At 40.6% G+C, this 15855-nt stretch overlaps 1 protein-coding gene across 1 annotated transcript in view; it reads left to right on the forward strand.

The window, feature by feature from the left end:
• The window catches only part of LAMB4 (laminin subunit beta 4), a 90166-nt gene that overhangs the window by 62943 nt on the left and 11368 nt on the right, over nucleotides 1-15855 (forward strand). Inside the window, exons 20-27 of the mRNA XM_077806884.1 lie at nucleotides 498-655; nucleotides 2728-2952; nucleotides 3361-3581; nucleotides 5407-5503; nucleotides 6410-6785; nucleotides 8883-9043; nucleotides 14479-14684; nucleotides 15636-15839. Coding sequence (XP_077663010.1) covers nucleotides 498-655; nucleotides 2728-2952; nucleotides 3361-3581; nucleotides 5407-5503; nucleotides 6410-6785; nucleotides 8883-9043; nucleotides 14479-14684; nucleotides 15636-15839 — 1648 coding nt within the window. The remainder of the gene's footprint in view (nucleotides 1-497; nucleotides 656-2727; nucleotides 2953-3360; nucleotides 3582-5406; nucleotides 5504-6409; nucleotides 6786-8882; nucleotides 9044-14478; nucleotides 14685-15635; nucleotides 15840-15855) is intronic.

A 15855-nucleotide genomic window follows, 5' to 3' on the forward strand; every position in this document is an offset into this window, starting at 1 on the left:
GCATTCTATGGGGAGTTCTTCTAGAAAATGGCTTAGACAATATGAACCTTAGGCTATGTTTTGAGTTCTGCTGGCCGACTAGCTGTCTTAGAAGTAGTAGAACAAAACTATGGTGGGTCCTTTATAAATAACAGTTACTTAATGCATCAGAGATCGTGTGGGAAATTTAAAATACATACATTTAGAAAATTTTACATTACCAATTAGATTAAAAGGGTCTCTGAGGAGGTGGATGATTGAGCCAGAACTATTTGGCAATGCCCCTTGAACATAAAATGAATAATTTGCTCCACGTTTGGGGAATACAGCAGTGTTTCTAATTCCTTTAATCTCTTCAAGCCTGGACACTTCTGTACCAAATAATGGGAGTGGCATCATATTAAGTGCTATCATATTTTAAAACATGGACTTGAATGAACCAAGCTATTGGCATGGACTGAGAGGTATATCTGTCAGGAGGATAGTTTAACGTGTTTCTGTGATGACTGTTTTGACAGGTGTGTCGATGGTTATTATGGAAATCCTCTCACAAGAGAGCCTTGTCGACCATGTATGTGTCCAGAGTCCCCTGAAAGCAACAGATATTTTGCACATTCCTGTTACCAAGATCCTCACACTTTGCAATTAGTCTGCAATTGTCATGAGGGCTACTCAGGTATGAAACATATTGTTTAATTTTCAGCATATTACAGTTCTTAAGGAAAGATTGAAAAATTACAACTAATTCCCACCCATCTGCTCAGCGACAGAGTGGAATAATGAAAATAAGGTACATAAATAAGGATAGTGTCTGGTTTATTGGGACAAAGGGGGAAATCATGTAGTAACTGATCATCCAGCGAAAGCAAATAGTACTACAAAATTAATGTTCCAACAAGGAACTAAGGAAACCAGAAGAAACCCAAGAAAACTGGACTCAGTGAAGCAATTAATCTATTTTTACTTTCATTTATTACTGATTAAACCTGTTGTCTGTCCTTCTATTAACTCCTTATGCATTAAAGCTCAGATTTGAGAAAGTGTGCTCCAAGATCGGCCGCTCAATCTGAGACTCTTCGGGCAGATCCTCAACTCGTGTAAATTGTCATAGCTCCACTGAAGTCAATAGAGCTATCACAGTTTATACTACCTGAGGATCTACCCCTTCAGACCCCATTTTCAGTGGTGCTGAGCTAAAGTCAATGGGAGTTGCAGGTGCTCATCCTCTCGGAACTAAACAAGCCCTGGATACCCAAAAACTGAGGCACCCAAAGACTAAGTAGTGAACTGTTTTGAAAATGTTGGTTTAAAATGCTGCCCCATAAGAGAAAAGCTCTTTATACGTGAGTTTTGATCTGATCTCTCAATCATTGCAGAGTTTTTTCTTACTTCGAACTATTGTTTTGCAACTGGGTGGTTTTGTTCTGGGTTATTTTACATGTTGCTGTTTTGGTAGCAACTTGACTCTATTTCTTAGTGTCAAATTAGTCTTAATCTCCAGGGGGGAAATGAAAGTGCTTTTCCACTGCTTTGTCCATCAGAATGAAACCAGCTTATTTTTGTGAGATAGAAAAAATTACCTTAAATGAACGCTTAAAACAGAAAATAAAGTTAGCTGGTGTTTCTATCCAAAGATCCTCAGGAAAAACATAGTTGATACTTTTTTCTTTCACCAGCTATTCCTAAAGGAGAAGGAGTCAGGTAGAAATGGCAGTGCAAGCCTTATTTCCTATTTGTAGCATGTATTTAAGACAAAACCTTTCGTTCTCAAAATATGCTGCCAACTTCTGACATAGTATCCACCTTTACTTAGTCAAAACTAAATAGCAAGACATGCAAACACTGTGTCAAATTCCATAATCTTTATTCAGGTCAAATGCCCTTTGCAGGCCTGATTAAACCCTGAAGGATTGTACTTGTTCTGACCAGTACTTATCCAGGGGACTTCTGCCATGAATAATTACTGCGGATCTGGTCATACCTCAAAGATCTGCACTCAGTGAGAGATCTCCACAGTTAGTCACCTGTCTGCAATATCCCACTTCCTAAGAGCCTGTGAAAGGCTCTGGAGACTGTTATGGACCAAGACCAGGGAGTGGACAGGTGTTGGTTGGGACTGAGTCAGCCAGAGGTAAAGTGGAGTCACACTGGCCCCCAACCAGCCCATTAAGATTTCTGAGATAAAGTAATGTAGCCTCTTGGACAGCTGCAAGTAGGAGGGGCCCTGGAACTCCATTGCAGCTGTAATGCCAGGGTGAGGAGGCCCAGAGCCAATAAAGAAACAGAGCCTATATGAGGATGGCCCTGGCTAAGTCACTCAGGAGCTGGAAGGATCATGGGGATCTGTTGGGTTCTGGGACAGATCTGTGGCTCATGCCATGAGTGTGGAAACCCCCTAGCTTCCCATTGGGTGTTTGGGGGGAAATCTCCTCAAAAAGATTCCTTCAGAATTTTCCAACTCCTAAAACCACTCTCACAGGGACTTCCTTGGTAAGAGATGTTGCGGTGGAGGAGGGAGGGAAAGGGCTGCACATTTCCAGCCTCTGGCCAATGTGGTACATATAATCTTAACCTACTGTACAACTAAAATGCAACAATGTCCAATTGGATGATATAAGGTTACTTGGGAAACTTGCATCTAAATCTAGGTTATCACAGGCAGTAGGAATTGTCAAACAGTTTTGTCAAAAAATGATTTCACTTGTGTTCCTAGCACTCAGCAATTGATTTTACCTTCCTTTCTGGCAGGCAATCGGTGTGATGAGTGCTCCAGTGGGTTCTATGGGAATCCAGGAAGACCAGGGGCTCAGTGTTTGCCATGTTCCTGCAATAATAATATCAATGTGATAGATCCAGGATCCTGTAACAAGGTTACAGGAGAATGCTTAAAATGTTTATACAACACACAGGGACCAAACTGCCAGTTCTGCAAACCAGGTCACTTTGGGTCAGCACTTCTTCAGAACTGCAGAAGTAAGTAAACAATTCAATTGCAAGTAGATATTATCACTAAGAACTAAGATCTGCCTTAAACAAATCATGGTGCACAGAGGGGTTGGTTTTTACAGAGCTAGTAAGACACATGATGGAAACTGGACAATTTATGTAATACTGTCTTCAAAGTGCTGAACAAAGACTCATTAATTATGCCTGCACTGTCAGTTAAATTGCCATTCCTAGTCATTCTTCAAGAATTCCTCCCAGGGTATATGGCTCATATGAGAGAGTCCACTATGAAATGAGATGTAGTACAGTACTATGCTCTAAGAAAAGAAGCAAAAACTTGTTCCCTTCACAGAGAAACAAGAATTAAAGGTATTAAAATGCATTTTTAACATTCTCTTATTTTACCCAATATAATAACTGGCATTCTCTTTCCAGGGTGTACTTGCAATTTTTCAGGTGTGAACCCAGCAATATGTCCACCTGGAAATGGAGTTTGCCTGTGCAACCGAATGACTGGAGTATGCCCTTGCTTACCTAATGTAATAGGTTCTACCTGTGACCAGTGTGCTTCTGGGTACTGGAACATGTCTAATGGAATAGGATGTCAGTTCTGTGACTGTAACCCAAGAAACTCTCAAAGTAACCAGTGCAATCAGGCAAGATAACGACTCTGCTAGATGGGAGATGTAATGTTTGAAGTTACAGGGACATTTTGAAAGAATCTCTCATAAATTATCAAAATCTTTTGTTTTTCTCATTGTTAATAACAATTTCTTAGAAGTTTGAAGCTGTCACAAATTAATTTATCTTTTTTTTTTGTTTGGGTGCATCATACAATACATGCTGTTTTGTTATGGAGGGTTTGCTCATGAACAATGAGCTCTTTGCGTTCATGTATCTTCCTGAAATGGAGCACTGAAGCATTTTGTGTGGAAATGGCACACACAGATTATATGCCTTTATAATAAGGGGGAAGGGGGAAGAATTAGTCAAGTGTGTAAGGGGGAAGAATTAGTCAAATTTTGAACCCAGGCAAACTCGACAGTGTCCCTTTAAGTGTTTGTTTGCATGTGGTAGTAACTGAAGTCATGTTGTTGTAGCCACGTTGGTCCCAGGATATTAGAGAGATAAGCTGGTTGAGGTAATATTTTTGACAGAGGCCACTTCACTTTGAATGGTCTCTCACAATATGTTAACTACTTGTGCTAAACAATCCATTCCACCTCGCATTTTGCATCTGAAGAAGTGGATTTTTACCCACGAAAGCTTATGCCCAAATAAATCTGTTAGTCTTTAAGGTGCCACTGTACTCCTCCTTGCATTTTGCTGTGACACTGGGAGGACCTTTCGCAGAAGTTGGTCCAATAAAAGATATTGCCTCACTCATCTTGTCTCTCAAACTGAAGTCATGTCATTGGTTTATATCTTATCATGAAATGAGTTGTGTTTTATCATATTTAATCTATATGTACTTCATAGGGCTCAGGGGGGTCTGGAAAAATCCAAAGTTTTTCCAAGGCTGAATCTGTGGTTGAAATTCTGATCCCTTTGAAATCAGTGGGAGTTTGGCCACTGACTTCTACGGCAATGGGATCTTATCCCATAGTTCTAACAAAAAGAATTTCAGATTTATTTTATAAGTGTTTTCTGTTTGTTTGTTCTTTAGTTTAATTGTTGGAATTGTAATTTTTCCTAGTCAAATTAGATCTTAACCTTTTGAAAGTTAGTACAGATTTCACCAGTTAATTTCACCAGGTTAAATTTTATTGTTTTAATTCCAAAATATGTTTTCTGGGACAATTTGCATAGTGTAACCTTGCGCTTCTAAGTTACAGTTACTGTATCCCGAAACTGGGATCTAAAGATCAGTAGTTTAGCCTGGAAGGAATAAGAATTAGATGAAGCAAATTTTCTATATACAACAGAAAAACCCTGCCTTAGATGAGTTGAAAATAGCCAGGGGATAGCTGAGTTTAGGAGCGTCTACCATTCATCTTCTCAGAGGTCAATAATGAGGTCTGGCACATGTGAAATCCTTCATCTCAGTAAACTAAGGGCATTTCCATGCATCCATTTTGCTTTCACTTCCATCTGTGTGATTTCCCAACTTTTAATCATATGTCACTAAGCAGCTGGAGCATGGTAATATTTTTTGGGAGATTTGAGCCAATCCTATAACTCATTCTGTTTTTAAAAAAAGCATGAGAACAATCCCACTACATCTTTTGTGCAGCTGTATGTCATAAATCACAGAGGAAAAAAATGTATCTATTGAATTAAATGTTTATTCAGTTGGCTCGTGCTATTTCTTCCAAATCATATTCCTGAGACAAAGTGGGTGAGATAATATCTTTTATTGGACCAGCTCCCGTTTACCACACTCACCTTGTGTCTCGAATATCCTGGGACCGACACAGCTACAGCAACACTGCACACATAATCATAGTACTGGCAGTTGTTTACTGAAGGCTGTCTTCGTAGTTCACAGGCCAATGTCCATGCAAACTAGGCTACAGTGGAAGACGTTGTGATGAATGTGAGGAAAATTACTTTGGCGATCCACGGATGTATTGTATTTGTAAGTATTATTAGGGGGGATGTAGTGTATCAGAAATCACAATATTTTCTGTAAATGTTAGACCTTCATCTGAATATAATAGACAAGACATACAAATAGAGAAATAGTTTTGATTTAGCTTTTTTTCTGGAATATGGATTAAAAACCATTACATAATATTTACTATGTTTGTCACCTGTAAGGTTATCATAGATTCATGGAAATTAGAGTTAGAAAAGACCTGTTAGATCACCAAGTCCATGTCTATGCAACTCCAGCATTGTTCTCTATGGTACATTTTACAGCATTTTGATTAGTCTAGTTTAAATGACCCATGAGATGTGGCATTTAGCCGTTCTCTAAGGAGATTATTGCCCAGCCTGACAGATCTCACTGTTAGATAATAATAGTATATAATGGTGCATAAAAGAAACCTGTCGTTCAATGGTTCGTAAACTTTTTCCCACTACAAACCCATCTTAGTGAATTATTTCTGTCCAGGATCCCAGACAGCATGGAGGACACAATTTTGTAGAGCAAAATGCATTGTGACCTCACACACTGTACATGTGAGGTCATACTGTGAGGAGCAAAATGGTGTCCTCTACACAGTAGGGGTTGCCACAACCCCATCTGCTGATGACGCAACCCCATTGGAGTCACGACCCACAGTTTGGGAACCACTGGTATGGCAATTATTTGTATAAAAACTGTGTTTTGCTTATTGTGATCAACATGGCAATAGTGTTTAGGACTAACTCCCTTAGGTGCCTTGAAAATCCTAGCCTAAATGGCCCAATACCAATATGTCAGTAAATGGCAAAAAAATGTTTATTTGTATTGAATTGCATTATCTTTCATGTTTTACCCCTATAACTTAACTAACAACTAAAAGAAACAATGTCATGTTCCTGCCTCCCCCTTTAGCATGTACGTGTAACCAGGAAGGAACTCGCAAACCCAAGTGTGACAAAGAGACTGGAGCTTGCAACTGCCGCATTGGTGTCACTGGAAAGCTCTGTGATCAGTGTGGTCGAGGCTTCAAACAAGAATTTCCCATATGCTCTCGGTGTCACCTTTGTTTTGATCAGTGGGATAATGAAATTACTACCCTATCTCAAACTGTTCAGGGGTTCATGAGATTTGCTGCAAATCTAGAAGATAAAAGAGACACAATGCCCAGCTGTGATATGCGTTTCAAAGGCTTAGAAGATAAGATTTCTGAAATAGAAAGAATTTTAAAAACTCCTGTTCTTTCATTGGAGACATTCTTAAACATCAAGGATTTTCACGACTACATTCGGTAATATTTTCTCTTGTAGAACAGAAGGGCGTTATAAATGTCACTGAATTGGAAAAGCAATCCTCCACTGTACTTTAATAGTTGTGCAATGTATTTATAGTTCTGTTTGTGATCACCATGCAAATGCTGGATTGTCAATTAACGATCCTAAATCATCAATAGATTTATTATTGTGTATCCTATTAACAGCTCAAATCCTCAGCTGCATCACAGCACTGTCGGATGCAGTTGAGGAGAGGGAGGGGCCAAGTTGGCTATAAAACACTTTTTCACTTCCCTGAACCCAAGGTCAGCTTCAGGCTGGTCCATCACACCAGCATAATTTAGAACAACTGCAGGTCTGCTCTGAGCTGTGCCCAGCTGGAGATTCAAGCAGTTCCAAACTTTAGGTGCTCAGAGAAACTGAACTTCCAGCTGACCAAAATCCTTTAAGATGCCCACAAAGCCTGCAATAGCCGTAAGAGCCTTTCAGTGGGCAAATACAAGCACCCCAGAGTCCTGGATTGCGTGTGCCTGAGACGCCGGGCTTGTCTACACTTACAGCCCTGCAGGGGCACTGCTGCACTGTTGCAGCTGCATCGCTGTAGTACTTAGGGAAGGCGCTACGTTCACCAACGGGAGGGCTTCTCCCATCTGCATAGGTACTCCACCTCCCTGAGAGGCCGTAGCTGGGTCGACAGGAGAAGCCCTCCCGTTGACATAGTGCTGTCTACACCAGGAATTAGGTTGGTGTAACTACGTCGCTCAGGCCCGTGGATTTTCCACACTCTTGGGCAATGTAGTTATACCGACATATGTTTGTAATGTAGACCAGGGCACAGACTTGCACATTATTCAAGTGCATGTATAAATCATGCCTTTGCCGTACACTTTCCCTGAAAAGCAGGGAGGCTTCTATACTCACAAGGGAGTCAGTATCTGAAGCTACATATAATAAATACATAGATTAATAACTGACTAATGTACAAGAGCATCACAGCATCAGGATGTTATGCTAATATATAAGTGAAACTAATGGGGTATTGGTATCCCATCAGAATAATGGGAGAGGTGAAGCAATCATGTTGACAATCCAGTCAGAGCAAGGTGAGCACGAAGGGAGGAAAGGCTCCAGTGTAGCACATCCTAAAACTTACAGTTAAAAACACTTCAGAAAGAAGCTCCAGGCTGGGAGGAAGCATTGGAAGAAGGAATGGGGCAGTGACTAAGGCTGAGTCTACACTACACAGCTTTTAGCGACACTGCTGTGTTGCTATAGCCGTGCCGCTAAAAGTCGTGCAGTGTAGCCGCTGTTTGTCAGCTCTCCTGCTGACAAAATCTTCTAGCCTCAATGAGCAGGGTTAGCTTTGTTGGCCGGAGAGCGCTCCTGATGACCAAAGCACTGTTCACATCGGTGCTTGAACGACAAACATTTTGTCTTTCAGAGGGGTTAAAAAAACACACACCCCTGAAAAACAAAAGTTTTGCCGACAATTGCCAGTGTAGACATAGCCTCAGGACCCATAACAGTCAGGAGATGCACTTGAAAAGACTTTAAGAGGCCTGGATTTAACACCCAGACTTTCAAAAAGCGTGTGATTGCAAAACTACAATGGCATGCTGCAAACAGGTATTTGCATGCACAAATAGAGTGGCTGAATGCCTAATTAGCCAATCAGATATGCATTCACCCACTCTGCACATGCAAATTCATATTTGAACATGTGAATCTGGGGGTTTGCCAGGCGTTTGGTGTTCAAACATTTTTGCGGGAGCATTGTCTGCATCCTTCACTGGCAATTTTTAACAAAATTCCATGATTTCAAGCATTTGAGGAATGGAAGATTGATAAATCTCCACAGCAGGTTTTATCATGACCAATCTGAGTTTGAAGCACACAGAATGGCATCCTTTCAGAAAGTGTCAATAAAATTGGGAATGTAAATGCTGGCCTTTTTTCACTTAGTCCTCTGACCTTCCTAAATATGATGATGCCACAAGTGAATGTTTCCTTCTGGTCTAGGGTAAACAGTTGTCATCTAAAATAACATGTATCTCACTCCTAGATTAATAATAAATCTTGAATGATTACTGTACAATTGCACTTTGCTCCTGTAGACAAAAAGTTGCACAAATGGACCTATATCGCAATAAAATGGATGAATTTCCCAACCTGAATGGGATCATACATGACATTAGGAAAGAAGCTGACCAGCTATATGAAAGCCTGAAACAGAAAATACATCTATATCACAGTTTGAATAATTTGAGCCACAAAGGTAAGAAGACCAACAGCTAATCAAAATAAGAGAACATTTTTCATGACGTTTCACACAATTTTTCTCCAATTTATTTTGCATGGTTTTAAACCCTCAGATTTCAGCTTTCCATAACATCTCAAGAGTTTAAAAACTGCCATCATTTTTTCACATATCAACTTGCAAATCCACTTCTAGCTCAAAATTCCATGACTTCAAGCATTCAGAATTTAATACAGAAGTACCAGAGCAGCCATGTAAAAAGGCAGAAGAAGGCCTCAAAAGCCCCCTGATTTATAATGGGTTGGGAGTTAAGAGGACCTGGGTTCTGTTCCCTCCTCTAACATTGACTGGCCTTAGTAATATTTTGTAAAGAGCTCTATAAATGCAAACATTATTTAATTAAGAAGCAGGTCATATCAATAGCATACACTGTGGCCAAAAGGGCTAATGTGATCATTGTATGCATAAAGAAGGGCATCGCGAGTAGGAAGGTTATACTACCTCTATATTTGGCAATGATGCAACCATTACTAGAATACCGTATCCTGTTCAGGTATCAACAAGTCAAGAAGGATGTTAATAAACTGAAGAGGGTTCAGAGAAGACATTTTGTATGGGGATAGACTCAAGGAGTTTCATCTATTTAGCAAAAAGAAAAGGAGTACTTGTGGCACCTTAGAGACTAACCAATTTATTTGAGCATGAGCTTTCGTGAGCTACAGCTCACTTCATCGGATGCATACCGTGGAAACTGCAGCAGACTTTATATACACACAGAGATCATGAAACAATAGCTCCTCCCACCCCACTGTCCTGCTGGTAATAGCTTATCTAAAGTGATCATCAAGTTGGGCCATTTCCAGCACAAATCCAGGATTTCTCACCCTCCACCCCCACACACACAAACTCACTCTCCTGCTGGTAATAGCCCATCCAAAGTGACAACTCTCTACACAATGTGCATGATAATCAAGGTGGGCCATGTCCAGCACAAATCCAGGCTTTCTCACCCACCCCCACTTTTCCCGGGGACACACACACACACACACAAACTCACTCTCCTGCTGGCAATAACAAAGCCCATTGCCAACTGTGCCCACATATCTATTCAGGGGACACCATCACAGGGCCTAATAACATCAGCCACACTATCAGAGGCTCATTCACCTGCACATCCACCAATGTGATATATGCCATCATGTGCCAGCAATGCCCATCTGCCATTTACATTGGTCAAACTGGACAGTCTCTACGTAAAAGAATAAATGGACACAAATCAGATGTCAAGAATTATAACATTCATAAACCAGTCAGAGAACACTTCAATCTCTCTGGTCACGCAATCACAGACATGAAGGTCGCTATCTTAAAACAAAAAAACTTCAAATCCAGACTCCAGCGAGAAACTGCTGAATTGGAATTCATTTGCAAATTGGATACTATTAATTTAGGCTTAAATAGAGACTGGGAGTGGCTAAGTCATTATGCAAGGTAGCCTATTTCCCCTTGTTTTTTCCTACCCCCCCCCCCAGACGTTCTGGTTAAACTTGGATTTAAACTTGGAGAGTGGTCAGTTTGGATGAGCTATTGCCAGCAGGAGAGTGAGTTTGTGTGTGTGTGTGTGTGTGTCCCCGGGAAAAGGGGGGGTGGGTGAGAGAGCCTGGATTTGTGCTGGACATGGCCCACCTTGATTATCATGCACATTGTAGGGGGAGTGGTCACTTTGGATGAGCTATTACCAGCAGGAGAGTGAGTTTGTGTGTGTGTTTTTTGGAGGGGGGTAAGGGGGTGAGAGAACCTGGATTTGTGCAGGAAATGGCCCACCTTGATTATCATGCACATTGTGTAGAGAGTTGTCACTTTGAATGGGCTATTACCAGCAGGAGAGTGAGTTTGTGTGTGTGGGGGTGGAGGGTGAGAAAACCTGGATTTGTGCTGGAAATGGCCCAACTTGATGATCACTTTAGATAAGCTATTACCAGCAGGACAGTGGGGTGGGAGGAGGTATTGTTTCATGTTCTCTGTGTGTATATAAAGTCTGCTGCAGTTTCCACGGTATGCATCCGATGAAGTGAGCTGTAGCTCATGAAAGCTCATGCTCAGATAAATTGGTTAGTCTCTAAGGTGCCACAAGTACTCCTTTTCTTTTTGTGAATACAGACTAACACGGCTGTTACTCTGAAACTCATCTATTTAGCTTACCAAAAAGAAAGTTAAGCGGTAACTTGAAGTCTAGAAGTACCTACCTGAAGTACAAAAATTTGATAGAGGGTTCTTCAGTCTAGCAGACAAAGGTAAAACAAGATTCAATGGCTGAAAGTTGAATCTATATAAATTCAGATTGGAAATAAGGTGAACATTTTAAACAGTGAAGTTAATTAACCATTGGAACAACTTACCAAGGCTTGTGGTGGTTTTTCTAACCATGGCAATTTTTAAATCAAGATTGGATGTTTTTCTAAAAGATCTGCTCTAGGAAGTATTTTGGGGAAGTTCCATTGCCTGACTTCCCATATAACATAGACTAGATGATCACAGTGATCCCTTTGGCCTTGGAATCTGAATCTGAATATTCTCACAATATACATCTGGGGAAAACAGAGCTCAGAGTGGTGAAGTGCCTTGCTTAACATCACAGAAAATTGCAGTTTTAGAACAAGGTTCCTGTTCGCACTGCATTCTTAAGTGAATTATGCTTAATATTAACTCATGCTAAGTAGAATCTCCATCAGCTGGTAGGAGTAGTAGGAATGATATCCTCATAGGCCAGCTTCTAGAGAATGAGGCAGAAACACTGAGCAGATGTTAGTCCATCCATTAAGAGCAGTGGAGTACATACAGTACAAACCATCCTACTGATTGATCAAAACAAATAATGCTCAAGACAAGAAAGATCTTGGATTCTGGAAGCCTATGGCTGGAATGCCAAACACCATACAATACAATAAAGAACCTAACTCTTATTTCTATAATACTGTCAGAAAGATGTAAATTGATTCCAGCCTATAGAATATGTGTACATTCAAAGTGGGCTTGCTGTTGTTGTTGTTTTATTAATGTGCTCAGTGCTTACATAAAGCAAAATACCAGCACTTCTCTAAATTCAAAGTTTCTTGCTGTTTTATTTCAATAAGAATATTGGAGCTAAATAAGATTAAAAGAATGAAACAGAGGATGAAAGATAAAGCTGAAAGAAAGAAGGAAGGAAAGAAAACAACTAATTGTAGATGATCCACTCTGCCACACCCCTTTGTGCCTGACTCCTCCATTCAGGCTGGTGCACTAGTGTTTCAGCACAGCATGGTGCTATTCCCACACTGATCACTTCCTGCTCAGATTTTCTCAAAGCAATCCATAAAGCTGGAGAAACCTATTCGGAGCAGGGCTAAGAAAGAACATCTTATGCAAAGTGGTAAGCAGGTCACTGATTTATGTACCTTGGTAGCTTAACCCATTGATGCCGTTTGGTCAGCTTCAGAGGCCTTTTCATACTTTCAACCTTTTGGAGACCAACAGTCAGACATTCATATATAACACCCATAATTGAGGTCTCTGGTTTATACTACATACTGAGTCATGGCCCTATGCAGCCATTAGCCCTGCCACCAAGTATCTGACAGCTCCAACAATAAGCACTGCCACCAGGCTGCCAGTTCTCTCGTGAGCCTTCCTCCCTGTTCAGTTTGTTTTTTCTTTCCCTGCATCTATCCTCAGTTTGGTGCCAGCACCACGTCAGAGTTGTTTCCCTTTGGTGTGATGTCGGTCTGGTGAGGTTAGAAAGCCTGAACCATGGGTGGGGAATGGGACCCCACACAACTGTCTTTGCATAAGACCCTGAAAAACAGAGCGTCAGTAGTGCATAGATCTCCTCCTAAGTATTTGTTTGGCTAGCAGTCTAGAGCATGTCAATATTATAGTGATTAATTAAAGTTGCTGGAAAGACACAAACATCAATGTCCTTAAAATGAATATTCACAATTGATGCATACTATTAAATTAACTTTCCAGCTCCGGCTTTGCAGCTTGATTCAAAACCTGTTGAAGTCAAAAGTTTCATTAACTTCAGTCAGCTTTGGATCAGGCCTCTAGTATCCAGCTGAGGCCTGGTCTACACTAGAAAATTAGGTCAACATAACTTCCTTCTCAGGAGTGTAAAAAATTCACACCCCTGAGCAGCATAGTTAAGCCAGCCTAAATCCCTGCAGACAGCACTAGCTTGATGGAAGAATTCTTCCATTGGCCTAGCTACTGCCTCTCAGGGAGGTGGATTATTTACACCAATGGGAGACTCTCTCCCATCAGTGTAGGTAGTATCTATAGCGCTACAAAGGTGTGGTTGCAGCAGCGCAGCTAGCCAGCTGTAGCTTTTTAAGTGTAGACAAGCCCTGTATTTGGTTACGAAAATAGAAACCTATGATATGCAATGACCTATAAATAATATCTCATTGCAATGAAGCCACTTGAGTCTCTACTCCCTGCACACGCTAACAGGGTGGGAGAACACAGTGCAAGCTGTAGTTTTTATGAAACTTTTACAACTTTTTCTTTACATTTTAAGTTTTGCAAAATGTTTTGAGTTTCAGAAAAATTTTCCTTTAAACTATTGTGTTTCAATACAAATTTGAGAGCTTAAGATAAGGAAACAAGGAAGGTTCTTGCTTGAAAGCATTTCTTCTCTTGTTTATGGGATTAACAGGGGAATAAAAAAAAATGTAAGAATGCATCAAATCTAAAATTGCATTTTTCCCAAACCACATGAAACCCCAGAAATTTCAATCTCTGTTCTACATTTATGTCCCAATTCAGTAAAGCACCTCTTTAACTTTTAAGTGCTATGATGAATAGGGATAGGATTAAGTGCTTTACTGAATTGTGATAATAGAAATGACCATTTTTAGGAGTTTTTCAATTGGCAAAATTAATTCTCCCATCTCATCCTCAAAATAGCAGAACATAAGAACTGCCATACTGTGTCAGAACAGTGGTCCATCTAACCCTGTATCCTGTCTTCTGACAGTGACTGGTGGCAGAAGTGACTGGATGCTCCATCTAGTCAATAATTCCATCAGCTGATGAGCCCTTGATACAAGTAAATAGCTGTCTGAGTCATTAATCAGAACCCGTTCATACACCGGAATCTTTATTTGTCTGCCCCATATCTTGGACATCCAAAAACGATGTGGGAACCATCCCTGTTGTATCTGTTTTTAGGCTTTCAATAGCTAGAGCTCTAAAATAAAAACTCCATAGCTGGCTGAATAAAGGATTCACAAACCTGACAGAAAATCACAATCCCTGGCTTCCCCAGCTTAATTTCCTTTCTCATGCAGAGTCAAGAACCAGCTGACAACCTAGCGAAGCTACTGCCACTCATCATGTATCAAGAATGTATTTGTTAGATACAGTAAAATATGGTCTGCCTCTCATATTAAATGCTATTTCTCTTCATGTAGATTCCTTCAGCAACATCAGGAAGTATTACCAAATGTCATCATTTGCTGTAGAGAAAATCAGTGGAGCAATCCCCATCATAAGATATTCAGAAAACACCAGGGATGGCATACTTGCCATGTTAGGCAATCGAACCTCAAAAGAAAACTATACCTTGGAGCAGCTCAGAATATTCAAGATTCCAGATATCCAAAAACTGAATGAAAAGGTAAAGTGCTATGGATTTTATTTTTAAAAGGGAGATAAATAAAATGCTTACTTTTGCTGTTGCCAATCAGTAACACTAATATACACTCTTTTTTCTTTCTTTCTTTCTTTTTTTTTTTGTGGAGGAATGTTTGCAATACTTTTAAATCTGGAAAAGGAAATCTCAGGGTCTGTCTACACTGCAATTAGAGACCCGTGGCTGGCCTGTGCCAGCTGACAGGCTCACAGGACTCCAGCTGCGGGGCTGTTTTATTGCAGCATAGATTTCTGGGCTCAGGCAGAAGCCCAGGCTCTAAGATCCTGTGAAGTGAGAGGGATCTTGGGGATGAGGTCTTAAAAACAGAGGTACTGTCTGGTCTGTATGGACACTAAGGCCCTGTCTAAAGGTCATATGAGATAAAGCCATGTCAAAGAACCTGGTTACAATTCTGTTGTCTAGCCTGGTTACAAGCATGGTTCAGTTTGGAACACAGATTGGATCTTAACCATGTTTTATAACTCAGTTAGACCTATGGTTTCATGGTTAGGCCATGGCTTTACTCACATAGTTAAGGTTCAGCCTACACTTCAATGTGAACCACAGATGTAACCAGGCGAGGGGATGAGCCAGCTCTAACTGCATTCCTTGACATGACTACATTTATACTGTACACAGAGCCTCAGCATCCCACAGCACTTTTTGTAAGACTAACTGTTTTCACTGTTGTCATTGTCCAGAAGGTTCCCCCACTTCATCAACTATTATATAGTGTGTGTCAGCTGGCTCACTGCCCACTATCCCAGAGGTGCCTCCATCTCAGTCGCGTTGTATTTTGTGAAGTATTTTCGGATCCTTTAGGAGAAAAGTGCCACTATAAATGTCAAATATTCTTCCTTGCTCCAGTATTACATTTCAGAATCCTGAAAAGCTCAACACGTGTTGCTTCTTGCCATTAATGTGCTTTTATTGCAGAGTTGTGGGCTACCAGGAAACCTGCCGTGTGTTATAACAGCTTGTGGGGGAGCTTTATGTCGAAATAGCAATGGAAACGAACAATGTGGTGGCCCAAACTGTAATGGAACTCTTCCTCTTTCTACAAACACAGTCAAGAAAGCTGAAGAAACAGACATGCTGTTAAATAATTTGACCAGACACCTACAAGAGTCTGAAAATCAGGTGCTGTATAACCGAA

This window comes from Eretmochelys imbricata, chromosome 1, assembly GCF_965152235.1.
Source record: "Eretmochelys imbricata isolate rEreImb1 chromosome 1, rEreImb1.hap1, whole genome shotgun sequence".
Classification (NCBI taxonomy): domain Eukaryota; kingdom Metazoa; phylum Chordata; order Testudines; family Cheloniidae; genus Eretmochelys; species Eretmochelys imbricata.